Genomic DNA, 21,350 nt, shown 5'->3' with positions numbered 1-21,350 from the left:
ATGAAAATCTGAAATGTTGTCACCACACACTTCAAAATCACTTCTATGGCTAATCCTTATTTATGAACCCACGTCCCGGATGATAACCAATCATTATATAAAGTGCATCCTAAGCTAGGCTAAATAAAACTACGGCTTTCTATCCACACAGGAAGTGGCTAAATCTGACTCACCTAACCGACTCTAATGCAGGAAGTTTTCTGGCAAAAGTTTTTTGGGTCGCTTAAGTCCAAAGAGTGTAATATTTTGTATTTATTGATTCATTTTGGCATGTAAAAACATTCTCAGTGGAAACTTAAACGACTAAAACCAGATACAAAGTATGTAGAAAAGATAATGGACCTAGACTTCTATTTTTTTTCAAAAATATAATCTTTGAGAACTAACAATGACCAAAATAAAAGCTGGACAGTCAAGAAGAATGTAAAAAATAAAAATAAAAAACCTGACAGAAGGCTCTAATAAAACTAAGAGAACTGAGGGGCACATTTCACTAACGCCATATAAGGAAACGTTTACGGGTTGTTGTTTAAATCATTTATCCCCTTGACATTGAGCTTCTAACCTTATGACATTGAGTGTGTAAGTGGCTGACCAAGAGGTAGAGAAAGTTTTGTGAGTCATGCCAAGGTTGTGACCTGGCCATATTAGAATAGAATACAAGTGTAGTGATTTATGAACAACAAATGTGATTCAACAACTAACCATAGTCTTAACCTTAACTACCCTGACCTTAGAACTGACAATAGACAACGGAACAAATACCAAGGGAGAGGAAAGAGGGACAGAATGAAAGAGTGAATGAAAGAAAGATAATTGAAAGAGAGGGAGAGAGTGGTTATGAAGATTGCACCCTAATGGCAGTTATGTTGCCCATGTTCTCGCATTGTATATTCATATAAGCAGAAGTATTCTAATATTCCTAATGACATTTCTGTCTATGACTGGGTGTGGTGGTGCTTATTCCATTACATAGCCCATTAAGGGAGGGGATCATGAAAAATGCATAGAATGTATGAGTGAAGGTACATGGGACATTAACCACATTGTAGGGAGAAATATGGAGAGAAAGAGGAAGGGGGAGAGAAAGAGAGAGCCCCCACATTAACTGGGCCATATGGTTGAAAGACTCCTCATCCCTCTGGTCACCTCAGGGCCAAACAGTTGCCCCAAGACACTGAACTAAGGTCATTTTATATTTTTTCTGCCTAATGTTTAAGGATAGGATGGAAGGATGAAAGCTGATCCAATATCTGTGCCTAAGGGTACCAATCTAATCTACCTCACCCCTTACCTCAGCATTCAAATTGGATGCAATCTCCTCCCATTCCTTCCTGGCAAGGGCCCGGGCCTCTCTTCTTCCACTTCTCTTCGCTTCCTCTTTCAGTCTCTGGTCCTCATCATGTTGTCTCTCATCCTCTCTCTTCCTCTGCTTCTCTTTCCTTCTCTCATCTCTCTTCCTCTGCTTCTCTTTCCTTCTCTCATCCTCTCTTCCTCTGCTTCTCTCATCCTCTCTCTTCCTCTGCTTCTCTTTCCTTCTCTCTTCCTCTGCTTCTCTTTCCTTCTCTCCTCTTCATTTGCTTCTTTCCTTCTCTCCTCTTCTCTCTTCCTCCACTTCTCTCCTCTTCTCTCTTACCCTGCTTCTCTTTCCTTCTCTCCTCTTCATTTGCTTCTCTTTCCTTCTCTCCTCTTCTCTCTTCCTCCACTTCTCTCCTCTTCTCTCTTACTCTGCTTCTCTTTCCTTCTCTCTTCCTCTACTTCTCTGTCCTTCCCTCATCCTCTGCTTCTCTTTCCTTCTCTTCTCTCTTCCTCTGCTTCTCTTTCCTTCTCTCATTCTCTCTCTTCCTCTGCTTCTCTTTCTTTCTCTCAACTTCTGCTTCTCTTTCCTTCTCTCATCCTCTCTCTTCCTCTGCTCCTCTTTCCTTCTCTCATCCTCATCTGCTTCTCTTTCCTTCTCTCCTCTTCTCACTTCTCTCCTCTTCTCTCTTACTCTGCTTCTCTTTCCTTCTCTCTTCCTCTACTTCTCTTTCCTTCCCTCATCCTCACTTCCTCTCTTCCTCTGCTTCTCTTTCCTTCTCTCCTCTTCATTTGCTTCTCTTTCCTTCTCTCCTCTTCTCTCTTCCTCCACTTCTCTCCTCTTCTTCTCTTTCCTTCTCTCTTCCTCTACTTCTCTTTCCTTCCCTCATCCTCTCTTCCTCTGCTTCTCTTTCCTTCTCTTCTCCTCTCTCTTCCTCTGCTTCTCTTTCCTTCTCTAATTCTCTCTCTTCCACTGCTTCTCTTTCCTTCTCTCATCCTCATCTGCTTCTCTTTCCTTCTCTCCTCTTCTCTCTTCCTCTGCTTCTCTTTCATATTCTCATCCTCTTTTCCTCTGCTTCTCTTTCCTTGTCTTCCTCTGCTTCTCTCATCCTCTCTCTTCCTCTGCTTCTCTTTCCTTCTCTCATCCTCTCTCTTCCTCTGCTTCTCTTTCTTTCTCTCATCTTCTGCTTCTCTTTCCTTCTCTCATCCTCTCTCTTCCTCTGCTTCTCTTTCTTTCTCTCATCTTCTGCTTCTCTTTCCTTCTCTCATCCTCTTTCTTCCTATGCTTGTCTTTCCTTCTCTCATCCTCTGCTTCTCATTCTTTCTCTCATCTTCTGCTTCTCTTTCCTTCTCTTATCTTCTGCTTCTCTTTCCTTCTCTCATCCTCTCTCTTCCTCTGCTTCCCTTTCCTTCTCTCATCCTCATCCTCTGCTTCTCATTCTTTCTCTCATCTTCTGCTTCCCTTTCCTTCTCTCATCCTCTGCTTCTCTTTCTTTCTCTCATCTTCTGCTTCTCTTTCCTTCTCTCATCCCCTCTCTTCCTCTGCTTCTCTTTCCTTCTCTCATCTTCTGCTTCTCTTTCCTTCTCTCATCCTCTCTCTTCATCTGCATCTCTTTCCTTCTCTCATCCTCCCTCTTCCTCTGATTCTCTTTCCTTCTCTCTTCATCTGCTTCTCTTTCCTTCTCTCATCCTCTCTCTTCCTCTGCTTCTCTTTCCCTCTCTCACCTTCTGCTTCTCTCATCCTCTCTCTTCCTCTGCTTCTCTTTCCTTCTCTCTTCATCTGCTTCTCTCCATCTGCTTCCCTTTCCTTCTCTCTTCCTCTGCTTCTCTTTCCTTCTCTCATCTTCTGCTTCTCTTTCCTTCTTTCATCCTCTCTCTTCCTCTGCTTCCCTTTCCTTCTCTCATCCTCTGCTTATCTTTCTTTCTCTCAACTTCTGCTTCTCTTTCCTTCTCTCATCTTCTGCTTCTCTTTCCTTCTCTCATCCTATCTCTTCCTCTTCCTCTCTTTCCTTCTCTCACCCTCTGCTTCTCTTTCCTTCTCTCCTCCTCTCTCTTCCTCTGCTTCTCTCCTCCTCTCTCTTCCTCTGCTTCTCTCCTCTTCTCTCTTCCTCTGCTTCTCTCCTCTTCTCTCTTCCTCTGCTTCTCTCCTCTTCTCTCTTCCTCTGATTCTCTCCTCTTCTCTCTTCCTCTGCTTCTCTCCTCTTCTCTTCCTCTGCTTCTCTCCTCTTCTCTATACCTCTGCTTCTCTCCTCTTCTCTCTACCTCTGCTTCTCTCCTCTTCTCTCTACCTCTGCTTCTCCTTCCTTCTCTCCTCTTCCTCTACTTCGCTTTCCTTCTCTCTCAAAGCAAAAACCTGATAAGTATTCAGACACTTTACTCAGTACTTTGTTGAAGCACCTTTGGAAGCTATTACAGCATTGAGTCTTGGGTATGATGCTACAAGCTTGGCACACCTGTATCAAATCAAATCAAATTGTATTGGTCAAATACACATGGTTAGCAGATGTTATTGGGAGTGTAGCGAAATGCTTATGCTTCTAGATCAGACAGTGCAGCAGTATCTAACAGGTAATATCTAACACATTCCACAACAAAACCTAATACACACTAGTTCATTGCTCCAGAACAGTGCAAGGGGTTGTTAGAGCACTGATTATGCTTTTGGGTCCCAAGGCGCTACTGTGTCTCTGTAGTACTGTAGCCTACTCCCGACAGGTCACGTAGTACAGCGCCTTAGTGGTGGAGCGGACTAAGACATTGCATCGCAGTGCAAGCTGTCTTCCTACAGATGCTGGTTCAATACCCGTGATGGTCTCGACTGGGAGATCCGTGAGATGACTGTAGGTTTTTGGTTTCTCTCCCTCTAAAAACAGAAATAAATCATTCTAAATAACAAACTGGCTTTATTTACAAAAAGACCCCCACCCCGCCCCACTGGGTAGCACAGAGCAAAACTTTAAGGGCCATTGCACTAATTTTGTCGCTGACTAGGGAAGCGTTCCCGCTGTTCTTAGTGCCAGACTGCACATTCAAACTAAAATGCCCCTTAGATATGAATTCGGAGGGTAGATATTATTAAATATTAAAGCATTAGACCTCTCACTAAAGGCATCAGTCAAAAGTTGTACTTAAATCCGAACAAGATTTAACGAAAAATGACATGAAAAGCACCCATTTGTAAATTGTAATTGGAAAGTAATTGGAAAGATAGATATAAATTATTTGTGTCTTACCCAACTGCTCACCAGGCACAGCAAGGGCCGTCCGGACCGTTATGCTGTTCTGCTATAGCCTAATAAACAAATGCCAGTGGCTTATATCTTCAAAATGCTTTAAATGCTTTATTATCCAAATGTAAAAGCATATACTGTACAATACTGTATTTCTTCATCAGCATCTTTATGCTTTCGTTAATAAAATTATGATAAAAATATTCTTTCAAAATGCCAATGTGTATTTAGTTATGGATCCATAACGAATTACTATGGGAATAAATATCACTGAATTACAGAAATATTGGAACAAAGTTGCCTAATGAAGGTAAACAAATTGTTGCTTACTGGAAAATACTCTTTCATACACACATGGTAATGTTATACAGCGCCATGATGGCTATTAGCAGGTAGCTGGACAATAAATAGACTTTCCTAGAAGGAGGGTAGGGGGAGAATTCTATCGTCAAATGTATTTCTCAGTTAGGTTAGCTGTATCACAGTTAGGTTGGCAGTGATTGGTTGCAATTTCAGTTTAATCCACCAGAAAAGACAAAACAAATAATACAACAAAAAGTATTATCATTATTATTATCCATCACATCCAACTGTGATTGGGAGTCCCATAGGGCAGTGCACAATTGGCCCAGGGTTTCTCTCCCTCTAAAAAACAGAAATAAATGTTTGGGCCTTTAGAAATATTATTTTGCCCTTTATTCAGATTACAAATCGCTCACTTTCAGTTTAAAAAAAAAAAAACCTCCAAAATATCGTTATATATTATCAACTTGATGGCCCAGTCATATAGCCGGCACCTACATAAAGCTGAGTGACTCACTCATTCATGGCTTTGGATTAAAATTAATAAGTACCGATATTCTTTCTGATAGTCTAACTTCTCATGTCTGGGGGGCGGTATTGAGTCGCTTGGGTGAATAAGGTGCCCAGAGTAAACTGCCTGCTACTCAGGCCCAGAAGCTAAGATATGCATATTATTAGTAGATTTGGCTAGAAAACACTCTGAAGTTTCTAAAACTGTTTGAATGATGTCTGTGACTATAACAGAACTGAGAAAAAAACTGAGAAAAAATCCAACCAGGAAGTGGGAAATCTGAGGTTTGTAGTTTTTCAACTCTTTGCCTATCCAATACACTGTGTAAATTTAGTCCGATTGCACTTCCTATGGCATCCACTAGATATCAACAGTCTTTAGAACCTTGTTTCAGGCTTCTACTGTGAAAGGAGAGAGAATAAGAGCTGTTTGACTAAGGTGTCTGGCAGAAGGCCATGAGCTGGTCATGCGTGCGGCCATGAGAGCAACCTGCGTTCCATTGCATTTCAAAAGACAAAAGGTATTGTCTGGTGGTAACATTATTGAAGATTTATGTTAAAAACATCCTAAAGATTGATTCTATACATCGCTTGACATGTTTCTACGAACTGTAACTTAACTTTTGACTTTTCGTCTGCACCTAGTGCTCGCAAATTTGGATTTGTGAACTAAAAGCGCGAACAAAAAGGAGCTATTTGGACATAAATGATGGACTTTATTGAACAAAACAAACATTTATTGTGGAACTGGGATTTCTGGAAGTGCATTCCGATGAAGATAATCAAAGGTAAGTGAATACAACATGGCGGGTATCTGTCTGGCTTGTTTTGGTCTCTGAGCGCTGTACTCAGATTATTGCATGGTGTGCTTTTTCTGTAAAGCTTTTTTGAAATCTGTTACAGTGGTTGCATTAAGGAGAAGTATATCTATAATTCCCTGCATTACACTTGTATCTTTTATCAATGTTTATTATGAGTATTTCTGTAAATTGATGTGGCTCTCTGCAAAATCACCGGCTGTTTTGGAAGCAAAACATTACTGAACATAACACGCCAATGTAAACTGAGATTTTGGGATATAAATATGAACTTTATCAAACAAAACATACACGTATTGTGTAACATGAAGTCCTATGAGTGTCATCTGATGAAGATCATCAAAGGTTAGTGATTCATTTTATCTTTATTTCTGGTTTTTGTGACTCCTCTCTTTAGCTTGTAAAAATGGCTGTGTTTTTCTGTGACTAGGTGCTGACCTAACATAATCGCATGGTATGCTTTCGTGGTGAAGCCTTTTTGAAATCAGACACTGTGGTGGGATTAACAACAAGTTTATCTTTAAAATGGTGTGTAATACTTGTATGTTTGAGGAATATTAATTATGAGATTTTGAATTTGGCGCCCTGCACTTTCACTGGCTGTTGTCAAGTCAATCCTGTTAATGGGATCTCAGCCATAATTAATGAGGACATTTTTTGGTTATCCTGACCTGGACACCATGTACAGTATTATAATAGCCCATTACCTTTACCAATGCCTCACTGTATTTTGATACTTTGTGGATGGGGCCTCCCCAGTGGCGCATTGCCACAGATGCAGGTTCGATACCAGTGCCGGACGCCACCGGGAGACCCACGAGGAGGATTTTGGTTTTAATTTAGAATCCTCTATATGTAATTATTGGAGGAGAGTCACGTCATATTTTTAGATATACTGTAGGCCTACCGTAGGCGACATGAGTCTCACTAGTGTTGAGTAATGTGCTGTTAAAAGTGGTGTAGGTCTTATTTCTTTAAAGAGCATATTGAGGTTAGAAGCAATAGGATTTGAAGCAATAGCCTACAACTTTCAGCACTGTTTCGTGCTGCTCTGAGACAAGCATGGGGACTGGTCTTGATAAAATAATTCGATTTTTATTTTTCACTGAATCTCCGTTTGGGTATTGGTTAGACTACAATTATACAATTAGGGTGTAGAAATGTTATGCTCTTAGTGTAACCTTTATTTAACTAGGCAAGTCAGTTAAGAACAAATTATTATTTAAAAGGACTGCCTACTCCTTCCTCCCCATCGGGGAATTGAACCCCGGTCTCCCACGTGACAGCACGACATGGGATTCTTTAGCTAAATAGCCTAGTACTGTAGCCTACTCCCGACCGTAACGTCGTACAGCACCATATTTTATGGAAACCCAGACGTTTTTGTTTTTTTCTTGGAATAGAAACCATAATATTAGTCAAATGAATAAAGCAACATTTCTTCAAATCTGTCCCATTTACTATGTTCTTACAAAAAAGGTTTTAAATTCTCTAGTACAGCCACTATTGAAGGCTATCAAATGCTTCTCAAAGATACCCTCGGGTGGTCAAACTAGCACGAACTAGCATTAATGGTAACAGTGGTTGACACTTAAATAACGTGCCATAGAATTCTGCGTCACCATGCAAGCTGTGCTTGTACACTGCGAACTTTTAAAGGACAAATCACTGTACATATGATATATGATAAGTAATGCAAGATATGTAAACATTCTTAAAGTGGCATTATTCAAGTGACTAGTGTTCCATTTATTAAAGTGGCTAATGTGCTTGTGATGGTTGTTTAACAATCTGATGGCCTTGAGATAGAAGCTGTTTTTCAATCTCTATGTCCAAGCTTTGACGCACCTGTATTGACATCGCCATCTGGATGGAAGTGGGGTGAACAGGCAGTGGCTTGGGTGGTTATTGTCCTTGATTATCTTTTTTGCCTTCTGTGACATCGGGTATTGTAGGTGTCCTGGAGGGCAGGTAGTTTGTCCCTGGTGATGCGTTGTGCAGACCGCACCACCCTCTGGAGAGCTCTGCGGTTGTGGGCGGTGCAGTTGCCGTACCAGGTGGTGATACAGTCCTAACAGGATGCTCTCGATTGTGCACCTGTAAAAGTTAGTGACGGTTTTCGGTGACAAGTCACATTTTTACAGCCTCCTAAGGTTGAAGAGGTGCTGTTGTGCCTTCTTCACGTGTCGGTCTGTGTGCATGGAACATTTCAGTTTATCGGTGATATGTACACTGAGGAACTTAAAACGTTCCACCTTCTCCACTGCGGTCCCGTTGATCTGGATAGGGGGTGCTCCCTTTGCTCTTTCATGAAGTCCACGATCATACTTTTTGTTTTGCTGACATTGAGTGAGAGGTAATTTTCCTGACACCACACTCCGAGAGCCCTCACATCCTCCCTGTAGGCTGTATTGTCATTGATGGTAATCAAGCATACCACTGTTGTGTCATTTACAAACTTGATGATTGAGTTGGAGGCGTTCATGCCCACGTAGTCGTGGATGAACATGGAGCACAGGAGGGGGCTGAGCCCGCACCCTTGTGTGGCCCCAGTGTTGTGGATCAGCGGAGTGGAGATGTTGTTTCCTACCTTCACCACCTGTGGGAGGCCCGTCAGGAAGTCCAGGATCCAGTCGCATAGGTGGGGTCAAGACCCAGGGACTCAAGCTTAATGATGAGTTTGGAGTGTACTATGGTGTTGAATGCTGAGCTGTAGTCAATGAACAGCATTCTTACATAGGTATTCCTCTTGTCCAGATGTGATGGCGATTGCATTGTCTGTGGACCTATTGGGGCGGTAAGCAAATTGAAGTGGGTCTAGGGTGACAGATAGAGTGGAGGTGATATGACTAGTCTCAAAGCACTTCATGATGACAGAAGTGAGTGCTACGGGGCGATAGTAATTTAATTCAGTTACCTTGGCCTTTTAGGGAACAGGAACAACGGTGGCTATCTTGAAGGATGTGGGCACAGCAGACTGGCATAGGGATTGATTGAATATGTCCATAAACACACCAGCCAGCTGGTCTGCGCATGCTCTGAGGACGCGGCTTGGAATGCCGTCTGGGCCGGCAGCCTTGCGAAGGTCAACACGTTTAAATGTTTTACTCAAGTCGGCCACAGAGGAGAGCCCACAGTCTTTGGTGGCGGTTCGCATGGTGGCACTGTATTGTCCTCAAAGTGCGCAAAGACGGTGCTGGTTTTCTTTTTGTGATCCGTGATTGTTTGTAGACTCTGCCACATACTTCTCGAGATTGAGCCGTTGAATTGCGACTCCACATTGTCTCTATACTGACACGTTGCTTGTTTGATTGCAACAAAATGGAGACATGGTCAGATTTGCCAAAAGGAGGGCGGGGGAGGGCCTTGATGGTGTAACTCGCTCGTGCACTGCAATGGATATGCTGATAGAATTTAGGTAGCCTTGTTTTCAAATTAGCTTTGTTAAAATTAAATTACAATAAATGCCTCAGGATATATGGTTTCCAGTTTGCATAAAGTCCAGGGAAGTTCCTTGATGGCTGTCTTGGTATCCGCTTGTGGGGGGATTTACATAGCTGTGACAATAACAGAGGAGAGTTATCTTGGGAGATAATACGGTCGACATTTGATTGTGAGGAATTCTAGGTCAGGTGAACAAAAGGACTTCCTGTATGTTGTTACAATTACACCATGAGTCGTTAATCATGAAACACACACCCCGCCCTTCTTATTACCAGGGGTGTTAATTCCTGTCGGCGCGATGCACTGGAAATCCCATTGGCTGTACTGACTCCGACAGCATGTCCCAAGCTAGCCATGTTTCCGTGAAACAGAGTATGTTACAATCCCGGATATCTCTTTGGAAAGCAACTCTTACCCTAATTTTGTCGGCTTTGTTAACTTGGGATTGGACATTAGCGAGTAATATACTCAGAAGCGGTGGGTGGTGTGTGCGCATCAGAAGCCTCACGAGAAGATCACTCTGGTACCCTCTAATCTGGCAGCGTTATTTTGGGTCGGCCTCTAGAATCAGTTTGAATGCCCTGGGAGGTGCAGACAAAGGATCCGCTTTGGGAAGGTCGTACTCCTGGTCGTAGTACTGGTTCTGCTGGTAAGTTCACGTCTCTCTGATATCCAATAGTTCTTCCCCACTGCATGTAATAACACTTAAGGTTTTCTGGGCTAACAATGTAAGAAACAATACATACAAAGTTTCTCCCGTTCTTCTCTGCAGATACTCTCAAGCTCTGTCAGGTAGGATGGGGAGCGTTGCTTCACAGCTATTTACAGGTCTCTCCAGAGAGTTTAGATCAGGTTCAAGTCCGGGCTACTCAAGGTCCTTCAGAGACTTGTCCCAAAGCCGAAGTTTTCATCAAGGATCTCTCGATACTTTGCTCCATTCATCTTTCACTCAATCTTGACTAGTCTCCCAGTCCCTGCCCCTGAAAAACATTCCCACAGAATGATGTTGCCACTACCATGCTTCACCGTAGGGATGGTGCCAGGTTCTCCCATCTCCACAGAGTAACTTTAGAGCTCTGTCAGAGTGACCATTGGGTTATTGACCACCTCCCTGACCAAGGAGCTTCTCCCCCGATTGCTCAGTTAGGTCGGGCAGCGAGCTCTAGGAAGGGTATTGGTGGTTCCAAGCTTCTTTCATTTAAGAATGATGGAGGCCAGTGTTCTTGCGGACCTTCAATGGTGCAGACATTTTTTGGTACCTCTATACCAGGCAGTGTCAGAGGAAGGCCCTAAAAATGGTCAAAGACTCCAGCCACCCTAGGCATAGACTGTTCTCTCTGCTACCGCACGGCAAGCAGTACCGGTGTGCCAAGTCTAGGTTCAAAAGGCTTCTAAACAGCTTCTACCCCCAAGCCATAAGACACCTGAACAGCTAATACAATTGTTAATCATTGGTTGAATGATTAGCAAATGTATTAGCTGTTCAGGAGTCTTTGACTAGAACACTCTATGACTGGGTGGCTGGAGCCTTTGACAATTTTTAAGGTCTTCCTTTGACACCACCTGGTATAGAGGTCCCGGATGGCAGAAAGCCAGTGATGTACTGAGCGGTACACACTACCATCTGTAGTGCCTTGCGATTGGAGAGCGAGCAGTTGCATTACCAGGCAGTGATGCAACCAGTCAAAACCAGACAAAAGGACTTCCTGTATGTTGTTACAATTACACCATGACTCGTTAATCATGAAAACACACAACCCGCCCTTCTTATTACCAGGGGTGTTCATTCCTGTCGGCGCGATGCACTGGAAATCCCATTGGCTGTACTGACTCCGACAGCATGTCCCAAGCTATCTGTTAGGTCACTCAGTCGAGCAGTGAAACACAGATTCAACCACAGGGAGGTTTTCTAATGTCTCGCAAAGAAGGACACCTATTGGTAGATAAGTAAAACATAATATTATTAACAGACATTGAATATCCCTTACAGCACAGTGCAGTTATCAATTACACTTTGAATTGTGTATTAATACACCCAGTCACGACAAAGATACAGGTGTCCTTCCTAACTCAGTTGCCAGAGAGGAAGGACAACGCTCAGGGATTTCACTATGAGGCCAATGGTGACTTTAAAACAGTTACAGAGTTTAATGGCTGATGGGAGAAAACTGATCAACAACATTGTAATTACTCCGCAATACTAATGTAATTGACAGAGTGAAAAGAATGAAGCCTGTACAGAATGCTAATATTTCAAAACATGCATCCTGTTTGCAACAAGGCACTAAAATAATACTGGAAAAAATGTGGCAAAGCAATTAACTTTTTGTCCTGAAAACAAAGTGTCATGTTTGGGACAAATCCAATACAACACTTGTTATTTGATTTATTTTACATTTATTTAACTTGGCAAGTCACTTCTTAGGGCTGCAATCCCGTTAACGGGATGATATGACAACAGCCAGTGAAAGTGCAGGGCGCCAAATTCAAAACAACAGAAATCTCATAATTAAAATTCCTCAAACATACATGTATCTTATACCGTTTTAAAGGTAATCTTGTTGTTAATCCCACCACAGTTCACCACTAAGCCACAAAAAAAACACAGCCATTTTTCCACCCAAAGAGAGGAGTCACAAAAAGCACAGAGATAAAATTAATCACTAACCTTTGATGATCTTCATCAGATAACACTCATATGACTTCATGTTACACAATACATGTATGTTTTGTTTGATAAAGTTCATATTTATATAAAAAAATCTGAGTTTACATTGGCGCGTTAAGTTCACTAGTTCCAAAAACATACACTCATTTTGCATAGCCACATCGATTCAACAGAAATACTCATAAATGTAGATGATAATACAAGTTATACACATGGAATTATAGATATACCTCTCCTTAATGCAACCGCTGTCAGATTTCCAAAAAAAATTACGGAAAAAGCAAACCATGCAATAATCTGAGACGGCGCTCAGAAAATGAATCAAATTAGCCACCATGTTGTGGAGTCAACAGAAACCAGAAATTACATGATAAATATTTCCTTACCTTTGATGATCTTCATCAGAATGCACTCCCAGGCATCGCAGTTCCATAATAAATGCTTGATTTGTTCGATAATGTCCGTTATTTATGTCCAAGTAGCAACTTTTGTTAGCGTTAGGTACACATATCCAAAATATCCAAACGCTCGTACGTTTGGACAAAAACTTTTAAAAGTTATATTACAGGTCGAAGACACATTTCAAACTAAGTATAGAATCAATAATTAGGATGTTTTTATCATAAAAATCTTCAATAAAGTTCCAACCGGAGAATTCCTTTGTGTCTACAGAAGCAATGGAACGAAAGTCGATATCATGTGGAATGCGCGTGACCAGGACATGGCTCTCTGCCAGTAAACTGACTCACTCAGCTCTTATTCATTCCCACAACACAGCAGAAGCCTCATTCAAGTTTCTAAAGACGGTTGACATCTAGTGGAAGCCCTAGGAAGTGCAACTTCATTCATATCCCAATGTGAATTCAATAGGGCCTGGGTTGAAAATATACCAACCTCAGATTTCTCACTTCCTGTTTGGATTTCTTCTCAGGTTTTTGCCTGCCATATGAGTTCTGTTATACTCACAGACATCATTCAAACAGTTTTAGAATCTTCAGAGTGTTTTCTATCCAATACTAATATACTAATATACTAATACTAATATGCATATATTAGCAACTGAGACTGAGGAGCAGGCCATTTACTCTGGGCACCTCTGGGCACCTTTCATCCAAGCTACTCAATACTGCCCCTGCAGCCATAAGAAGTTAAGAACAAATTCTCATTTTCAATAACGGCCAAGGAACAGTGGGTTAACCTGTTGCGACGAGCAATCCCGTATCCGGGATCCTATTTATAGCCTCATGCTCATTACCATAACGCAACGTTAACTATTCAAGAAAATCGCAAATGAAATGATATAAATATATTAGCTCTCAAGCTTAGCCTTTTGTTAACAACACTGTCATCTCAGATTTTCAAAATATGCTTTTGAACCATAGCTAAACAAGCATTTGTGTAAGAGTATTGATAGCCTAGCATAGCATTAAACCTGGCATTCAGCATGCAACATTTTCACAAAAACAAGAAAAGCATTCAAATAAAATCATTTACCTTTGAAGAACTTCAGATGTTTTCAATGAGGAGACTCTCAGTTAGATAGCAAATGTTCAGTTTTTCCAAAAATATTATTTGTGTAGGACAAATCGCTCCGTTTTGTTCATCACGTTTGGGTAAGAAAAAAAACAAAAATTAAGTCATTACAACGCAAACTTTTTTCCAAATTAACTCCATAATACCGACAGAAACATGGCAAACGTTGTTTAGAATCAATCCTCAAGGTGTTTTTCACATATCTATCAACAATAAATCATTCGTGGCAGTTTGGTTTCTCCTCTGAAGAAATGGAACGCGCATGGACCTGGAGATTACGCAATAATTTCGACGGAGGACACCGGGCGGACACCTGGTAAATGTAGTCTCTTATGGTCAATCTTCCAATGATATGCCTACAAATACGTCACAATGCTGCAGACACCTTGGGGAAACGACAGAAAGTGCAGGCTCATTCCTGGCGCATTCACAGCCATATAAGGAGACATTGGAACACAGGGCATTCAAACTCTGGACCATTTCCTGTATGAAATTTCATCTTGGTTTCGCCTGTAGCATTAGTTCTGGGGCACTCAGATAATATCTTTGCAGTTTTGGAAACGTCAGAGTTTTTTCTTTCCAAAGCTGTCAATTACATGCATAGTCGAGCATCTTTTCGTGACAAAATATCTTGTTTAAAACGGGAACGTTTTTTATCCAAAAATTAAAAGAGCGCCCCCTATCTCGAAGAAGTTAACTACCTTGTTCAGGGGCAGAACGACAGCTTTTTACCTTGTCAGCTCGGGGATTCAGTCTTGCTACCTTTAGGTTACTAGTCCAACGCTCTAACCACTAAGCTACTTGCCGCCCCAACATTAAGAGTACCACTCTTCATATTTTCAACCATAGTGGTGGCTGCATCATGTTATAGGCATGCTTGTAATCCTTAAGGACTGGGGAGTTTTGCAGGATAAAAAAAATGTATGGATTGGAGCTTAGTACAGGAAAAATTCTAGAGGAGTAGTTCAGTTTGATTTCCAACAGACACTGGGAGATTAATTCACCTTTCAGCAGGACAATAACAGTTTTGACTTAACATTGGCTTGGAAATCTATGTCAAGACTTGAAAATGGCTGTCTAGCAATGATCAACAACCGTCTTGACAGAGCTTGTAGATTTTTTTAAAGAATAATGTCCAAATATTGTACAATCCAGGTGTGCAAAGTTCTTAGAGACTTACCCAGAAAGACTGTAATCTGTAATCTCTAAAATGTAATCACTACCAAAAGTGATTCTAACATGTATTGACTCAGGGGTGTGAATACTTATGTAAATGAGATATTTCTGCATTTAATTTTCAATAAATTTGCAAAAAAGGTTTAAAAACATGATTTCACTTTGTCATTATGGGGTATTGTGTGAAGTTGGGTGAAAAGAACATTTTGAGAGAGAGAGGGAGAGAGTGCGAGAGAAAGAATAGTGTGCTAGCGCTAGCCCCATGCAGTTAAACAGCAGTGGGTGTAATTTCGTGACACTTCATAAGGAGGTGTGGGAAAGCTGTAAAACTCCCTGGTTTAATCTGGGCAGCCATTTTGTAACCTGGGGGCTGGACATGTAAGTCATTCATCACACGCTGAGCACACGCTTTAACACACAACACATGTAGCGCTGCTGGCTACACTGCCACAGCAATATCGTAAAAACTACCACATCCAAGAAAAAAAAATACTACAACAACAAAACTGTTCCATCCACGGTATCAAGGAATAAGGAATTAAAAAGACCAGAACAATCACGATGGTTGCAGTTCAGAATGTGCTTCCTCGCTTCTCTGTATCTCCTCCGTATCCCAGTCTCAGCGTGTGTGTGTGTGACTCTCTCCTCCATACCTCAGTTTTGTTGAGTGTGTTATTCTCCAGTTGGAAGGTCTTGATGTCTCTCTCCAGACAAAGGATGGTTCTGTCTCTAGTCCTCAGCTGGCTCCTCAGATCCTCTACCTCAAGGTTAGGACTCATAGGGCTGCAGCAGAGAGACAAAATCATTTCAAAGGCAATGCAGGTACAGATATGGTTATCCTCAGACAGATCTGTCAGTTAACTACTATTTTTAGAACTTAAACCCAATGTTAAACACAGATACACACACAAACTCAGTTGGGAGACGCCTGTGAGCTCGACAGCTGTCAGAGGTAGGGAGAAGATCGACAGACGGATCTCACCACACACTCCCAAAGTCACCAAGCTCATATCAAATTTGGATGTTAAATATTTCTAAAGTTGTACGAGCAGAGACATATTGCAGGTGCACGCACACACACCCGCACACACAATCAAGAAGAAACAGAACAGAGTTGTGAATCCTGCTAAACTCATGAGGAATCACAGACATGCTAGTAAGAAAGAAATTGACTGATGCTGATTTCTGTTCTGATTTCACCAGGCAAAGTACATATATTAGGAGGCAATATACCAGTCAGACATTTATTATATCAAATATTCAGTGACAAGTTTTAGTCCTCAACTTCTCAAAAGAGCCAATTTATCTGTCTTTTAAAAAAGAAAACTATTTCTAGAGGTTTTTTATCCACCATTTCCCAAATAGCCAGAATTTCATCTCAATTATCTACAATTTCATTATCTTGTCTGACCTAGCTGCCGTTCTACGGGTGGAAATCTCTGGAAATATAAAACCACCTGAAATGTGGAACAGGATACTTGAGAAAGGACATGTCTGAAATGAGAAAGTTGAATAGAGAAATGGGCTGGTGAATGGGAAGTAAGTGCAGCCAATTTTGGGTCTATTTTGTGAAACAGGGCAGTTTTTCTAAGGACTGTAGATTGTCCCAGGGCTGAAACACTCTCACATGCTGGGATAAGAGAGCCTGTTTATCTGGGCTCCGACACACGCACGGACACAGGCATGCATATTCACACACACACACACACACACACACACACACACACACACACACACACACACACACACACACACACACACACACACACACACACACACACACACACACACACACACACACACACACACACACACACACACACACACACACCTCTGTCTCTTTGAGCATGCCAGTCTAGCTCAGACACAGGGACAGTGGTACTGTGGGTATCTTTGCACCAGACCAGGACTACAGAGCTTTACTGCACCTGTATCCTTATCATCTACATCTTATTAACCTGCATGATGTCATCACAGAACCCTTCAATACTACAGCTATATAGTCTATTGAAACAGGGTTGAAAATAAACAATAGGCTATATCTTTTTTTCCCCTTCTCGTATTTTTCTTAATATAAAGCCTAATTCAAGAGAAAAGGCATTCCCTTGTTGACATGAAATGAAACTGTTTTTCCCCCTCTAACAAAATGGCCTGGCAATTTCATATTTTCAAACCATGAAAATTGCACCCTGCATTCTCGATAAATGCACAAGCAAGTTAGAGCAGAAAATGTATCCCGCTAAACTGTAGCATTCGTTAAAGGCTAATATGTTTTGCCGCTTTTGTGTGGGAATACAATTTGGCACACAGCTATCGGTCTGTTAAGAACGTCCCATGACTATTATATAAGAAATGTGGGCTGTACATTGAGAGAAAATGATAAGTGTTTAATAAATTACATTATGCCATGAGGAGAGATGAGGGAAGAAACTCCATTTAGAACCATGAGTGTTATAATGATTATTTACAGGGCTGAGAGACGGACAGGGAAAGAGGATATTGGTGTGTGTTGAAACAGCCTCTCGATTTTCTCAACCTGTCACTCAGAGTTATTAGCCAAGCCTAACACAATTAGCTATGAATATGCAATAATAACATGCAAATTGCCACCACCCCTCGGCGCGCGTGCGTGCGTGTGTGTGTGTGTGTGTGCGCCTCCAGGGCAGTAATCTTTGGTTCTGTAAATCCATGTTTTCCCTACATCATTACAGCAGCAAGGCATAATTCATCAGAAAAACACACACACGTAAGCACATGCACAAACAAAGACACACACGTGCCAGGGTTAATATACATCCTGGCAGGTTGTTATTAACCATGTGTGTGTCAGTGGTGACACACACACCACACTGAGCCCTCTCCTCCAATGTGTCCCGAGGGTGATGTTAGACACTAGCGCTGAGCTGCCACTCCTATTAACCCCTGTGTTAATGAGAGCAGCCCTGCCAGGCAGACAGATGGCACAGCTGCCACCCTGCCACACACTCGTACACACACTTCCTCGTGTCTCCCTTCCATAAGCCAAATGCGTTCTCTCCTCGCCGTCTCCTCCTCTCCCTTCCCGTCTTTCCTCCTCATCCCCTCCCCCTCCCTCCCCCCCTGCTATCCCCCAGCTGGTGAGTTGTGACATCTGCTGGGCTGGGACACGACTGAGCATCTGGCAGCAACATGGAGAGGGAGGAGGGAAGAGAGGGAGGAGGGAGAGTGTAGCGCTACTGACAGCAGGGGAAGGAGGGATGGAGGGAGAGAGAGAGGAGATAGGGAGGAAGGCACTCTCGATCACAACAGAAGAGGGGGGATGTGAGAGAAAACAAAAAGAAAAGGAGAAAGAGGGATTTATGTTGACCATCTATGACAGAGAAAAAAGACTTAGCCTTCTGCAATGTTTAGCTATAACTATGTTCAACTACTCATTTGACAAACATCTAAAAGTATAGGCTTTTCATTTACAATTTAATATATTTTTTTCCTCAGACATTTTGTTCATGGCATAAAAATGTGTCTCTGCCATACTTTTAAAAGATAAACAGTCGTAAATAAAAAGTTATTTTGTGGATCTGCATAGAGAAGTGTGCATACATCTCTCTCTGTGTGTGTGTTCATGACTGTGGCAGCTGACAATATAGAGTTGAACGTATCCACACTGACCCACCGTAATGCTAGGTATTGATTTGTTAGCTTGGCCTAATAACAGCAGAACATACAAACACAGCGAGGACCTAAGAATGTCAATACAGGAAGAACAAGTATCTATCTCTCTTGGATCCCTCAGGAGGAAAATAAATCTCTCTTTTACCACTGACATACTGAGCCTGGGGAAACATATGGCTCATCACTGACTTACTGTACATTACCATTCATGTTACGTTTTCCTTCTTCCACTCTGATAAAAACATACCGTACAGTATTCTTGTCCACTAAAGATTCATAGCTGTGTTTCTTCATATAAATGGGATAGCAAGGTTCCAAGAAAGGTTCAGATAAGACATGAATTGATGCAGGTCATTATCCTTATTATTTCAGCACTTCAACAACAACAACAACAAAACATTCCAGTTTACTTACAGTATTGAGCATATACAGTTGAAGTCAGAAGTTTACATACATAAACAGAGTAGCAGCATATGATGATTGTACAGTCGGAAGTCGGAAGTTTACATACACTTAAGTTGGAGTCATCAAAACTTGTTTTTAAACCACTCCACAAATTTCTTGTTAATAAACTATAGTTTTGGCAAGTCGGTTAGGACATCTACTTTGTGCATGACACAAGAAATTCTTCCAACAATTGTTAACAGACAGATTATTTCACTTATAATTCACTGTTTCACAATGCCAGTGGGTCAGAAGTTTACATACACTAAGATGACTGTGCCTGTAAACAGCTTGGTAAATTCCAGAAATTGATGGCTTTAATCGCCTCTGAGAGGCTAATTGACAATTGGAGGTGTACTTGTGGATGTATTTCAAGGCCTACCTTCAAACTCAGTGCCTCTTTGCTTGACATCATGGGAAAATCAAAAGAAATCAGCCCAAAAAATTGTAGACCTCCACAAGTTTGGTTCATCCTTGGGAGAAATTTCAACTGAAGGTACCACGTTCATGCGTACAAATAGTACGCAAGTATAAACACCATGGGACCACGCAGCCGTCATACCACTCAGGAAGGAGACGCGTTCTGTCTCCTAGAGATGAACGTCCTTTGGTCCGAAAAGTGCAAATCAATTCCAGAACAACAGCAAAGGACCTTGTGAAGATGCTGGAGGAAACAGGTACAAAAGTATCTATATCCACAGTAAAATGAGTCCTATATCGAACCTGAAAGGCCGCTCAGCAAGGAAGAAGCCACTGCTCCAAACCTGCTATAAAAAAGCCAGACTACGGTTTGCAACTGCACATGGGGACAAAGATTGTACTTTTTGGAGAAATGTCCTCTGGTCTGATGACTGTTTGGCCATAATGACCATCGTTATGTTTGGAGGATAAAGGTGGAGGTTTGCAAGCCAAAGAACACCATCCCAACAGTGAAGCACGGTGGTGGCAGCATCATGTTGTGGGGGTGCTTTGCTGCAGGAGGGAATGGTGCACTTCACAAAATAGATGGCATCATGAGGTAGGAAAAATTATGTGGATATATTGAAGCAACATCTCAAGACATCAGTCAGGAAGTTAAAGCTTGGTCGCAAATGGGTCTTCCAAATGGACAATGACCCCAAGCATACTTCCAAAGTTCTGGCAAAATGGCTTAAGGAGAGGAAAGTCAAGGTATTGGAGTGGCTATCACAAAGCCCTGACCTCAATCCTGTAGAAAATGTGTGGGCAGAACTGAAAAAGCTTGTGCGAGCAAGGAGGCCTACAAACCTGACTCAGTTACACCAGCTCTGTCAGGAGGAATAGGCCAAAATTCACCCAACTTATTGTGGGAATCTTGTGGAAGGCTACCCGAAATGTTTGACCCAAGTTAAACAATTTAAAGGTAATGCTACCAAATACTAATTGAGTGTATGTTAACTTCTGACCCACTGGGAATGTGATGAAAGAAATAAAAGCTTAAATAAATCATTCTCTCTACTATTATTCTGATATTTCACATTCTTAAAATAAAGTGGTGATCCTAACAGAACTAAGACAGGGAATTTTTACTCAAATTAAATTTCAGAAATTGTGAAAAACTGAGTTTAAATGTAGTTGGCTAAGGTGTATGTAAACTTCTGACTTCAACTGTATAAATTATTAGCATGATATTAAAGATATATTTTTTAAAGTCATCTCCAGCCCACTCTGTTTTACCATACCTGAATGTTATTTTATCAAATAAATTATTAAATAACTGAAAATATAATGATATAAATAAAATCGAAACAAAGTCGATATAAATGGAACTAGATGAAAGGCGCACACACACACGCACGCACACACACACCTAGTGCTACCCCTGAGGGTAGTGGTGTGTGTTCCAGTGTGTTGTGTTTAATGTTGATGCTGGTGGCAGGTAACAACCCAGAGCTTCATATCCACCCGCTGCTTTCACACACCGCTACTGTTATTGCATTTCATTTGATCAGATTTACCTCATTTATTTAATTATTTTCTTTATTTGTCACTTTTTTACACATATCCATCCCACTCTCTTCAGAAGAGAACAGTAAGTATTGTTTCATTTATTTAATTCTACATTATATTACCTACTTTTGTTGAAAATATAGTTTTTTAGTTTTTTTATTCACAGATAGTTTTTATTATTGGATGAATTAATAACATGTTTAAACTAGATAGAGAGACATAAAGGGAGAGAGGGAATGCAGGAAATGGAGCCGCACTGCATTCTGAGTATAATGCAAATCGCTTTGCATATCGCCGTGGGGACAGCCT

At 41.4% G+C, this 21,350-nt stretch overlaps 1 protein-coding gene across 1 annotated transcript in view; it reads right to left on the bottom strand.

The window, feature by feature from the left end:
* Positions 1 to 21,350, bottom strand: part of LOC123990403 (trichohyalin-like) — a 144,632-nt gene that overhangs the window by 106,938 nt on the left and 16,344 nt on the right. Inside the window, exon 5 of the mRNA XM_046290958.1 lies at positions 15,632 to 15,761. Within this exon, the coding sequence (XP_046146914.1) occupies positions 15,632 to 15,761 (130 nt within the window). The remainder of the gene's footprint in view (positions 1 to 15,631; positions 15,762 to 21,350) is intronic.

The sequence above is a fragment of the Oncorhynchus gorbuscha genome, linkage group LG12 (assembly GCF_021184085.1).
Source record: "Oncorhynchus gorbuscha isolate QuinsamMale2020 ecotype Even-year linkage group LG12, OgorEven_v1.0, whole genome shotgun sequence".
Classification (NCBI taxonomy): Eukaryota; Metazoa; Chordata; class Actinopteri; order Salmoniformes; family Salmonidae; genus Oncorhynchus; species Oncorhynchus gorbuscha.
Note: the sequence above shows the minus strand (reverse complement) of the source record. Positions and strands in the feature narration are given on the sequence as shown.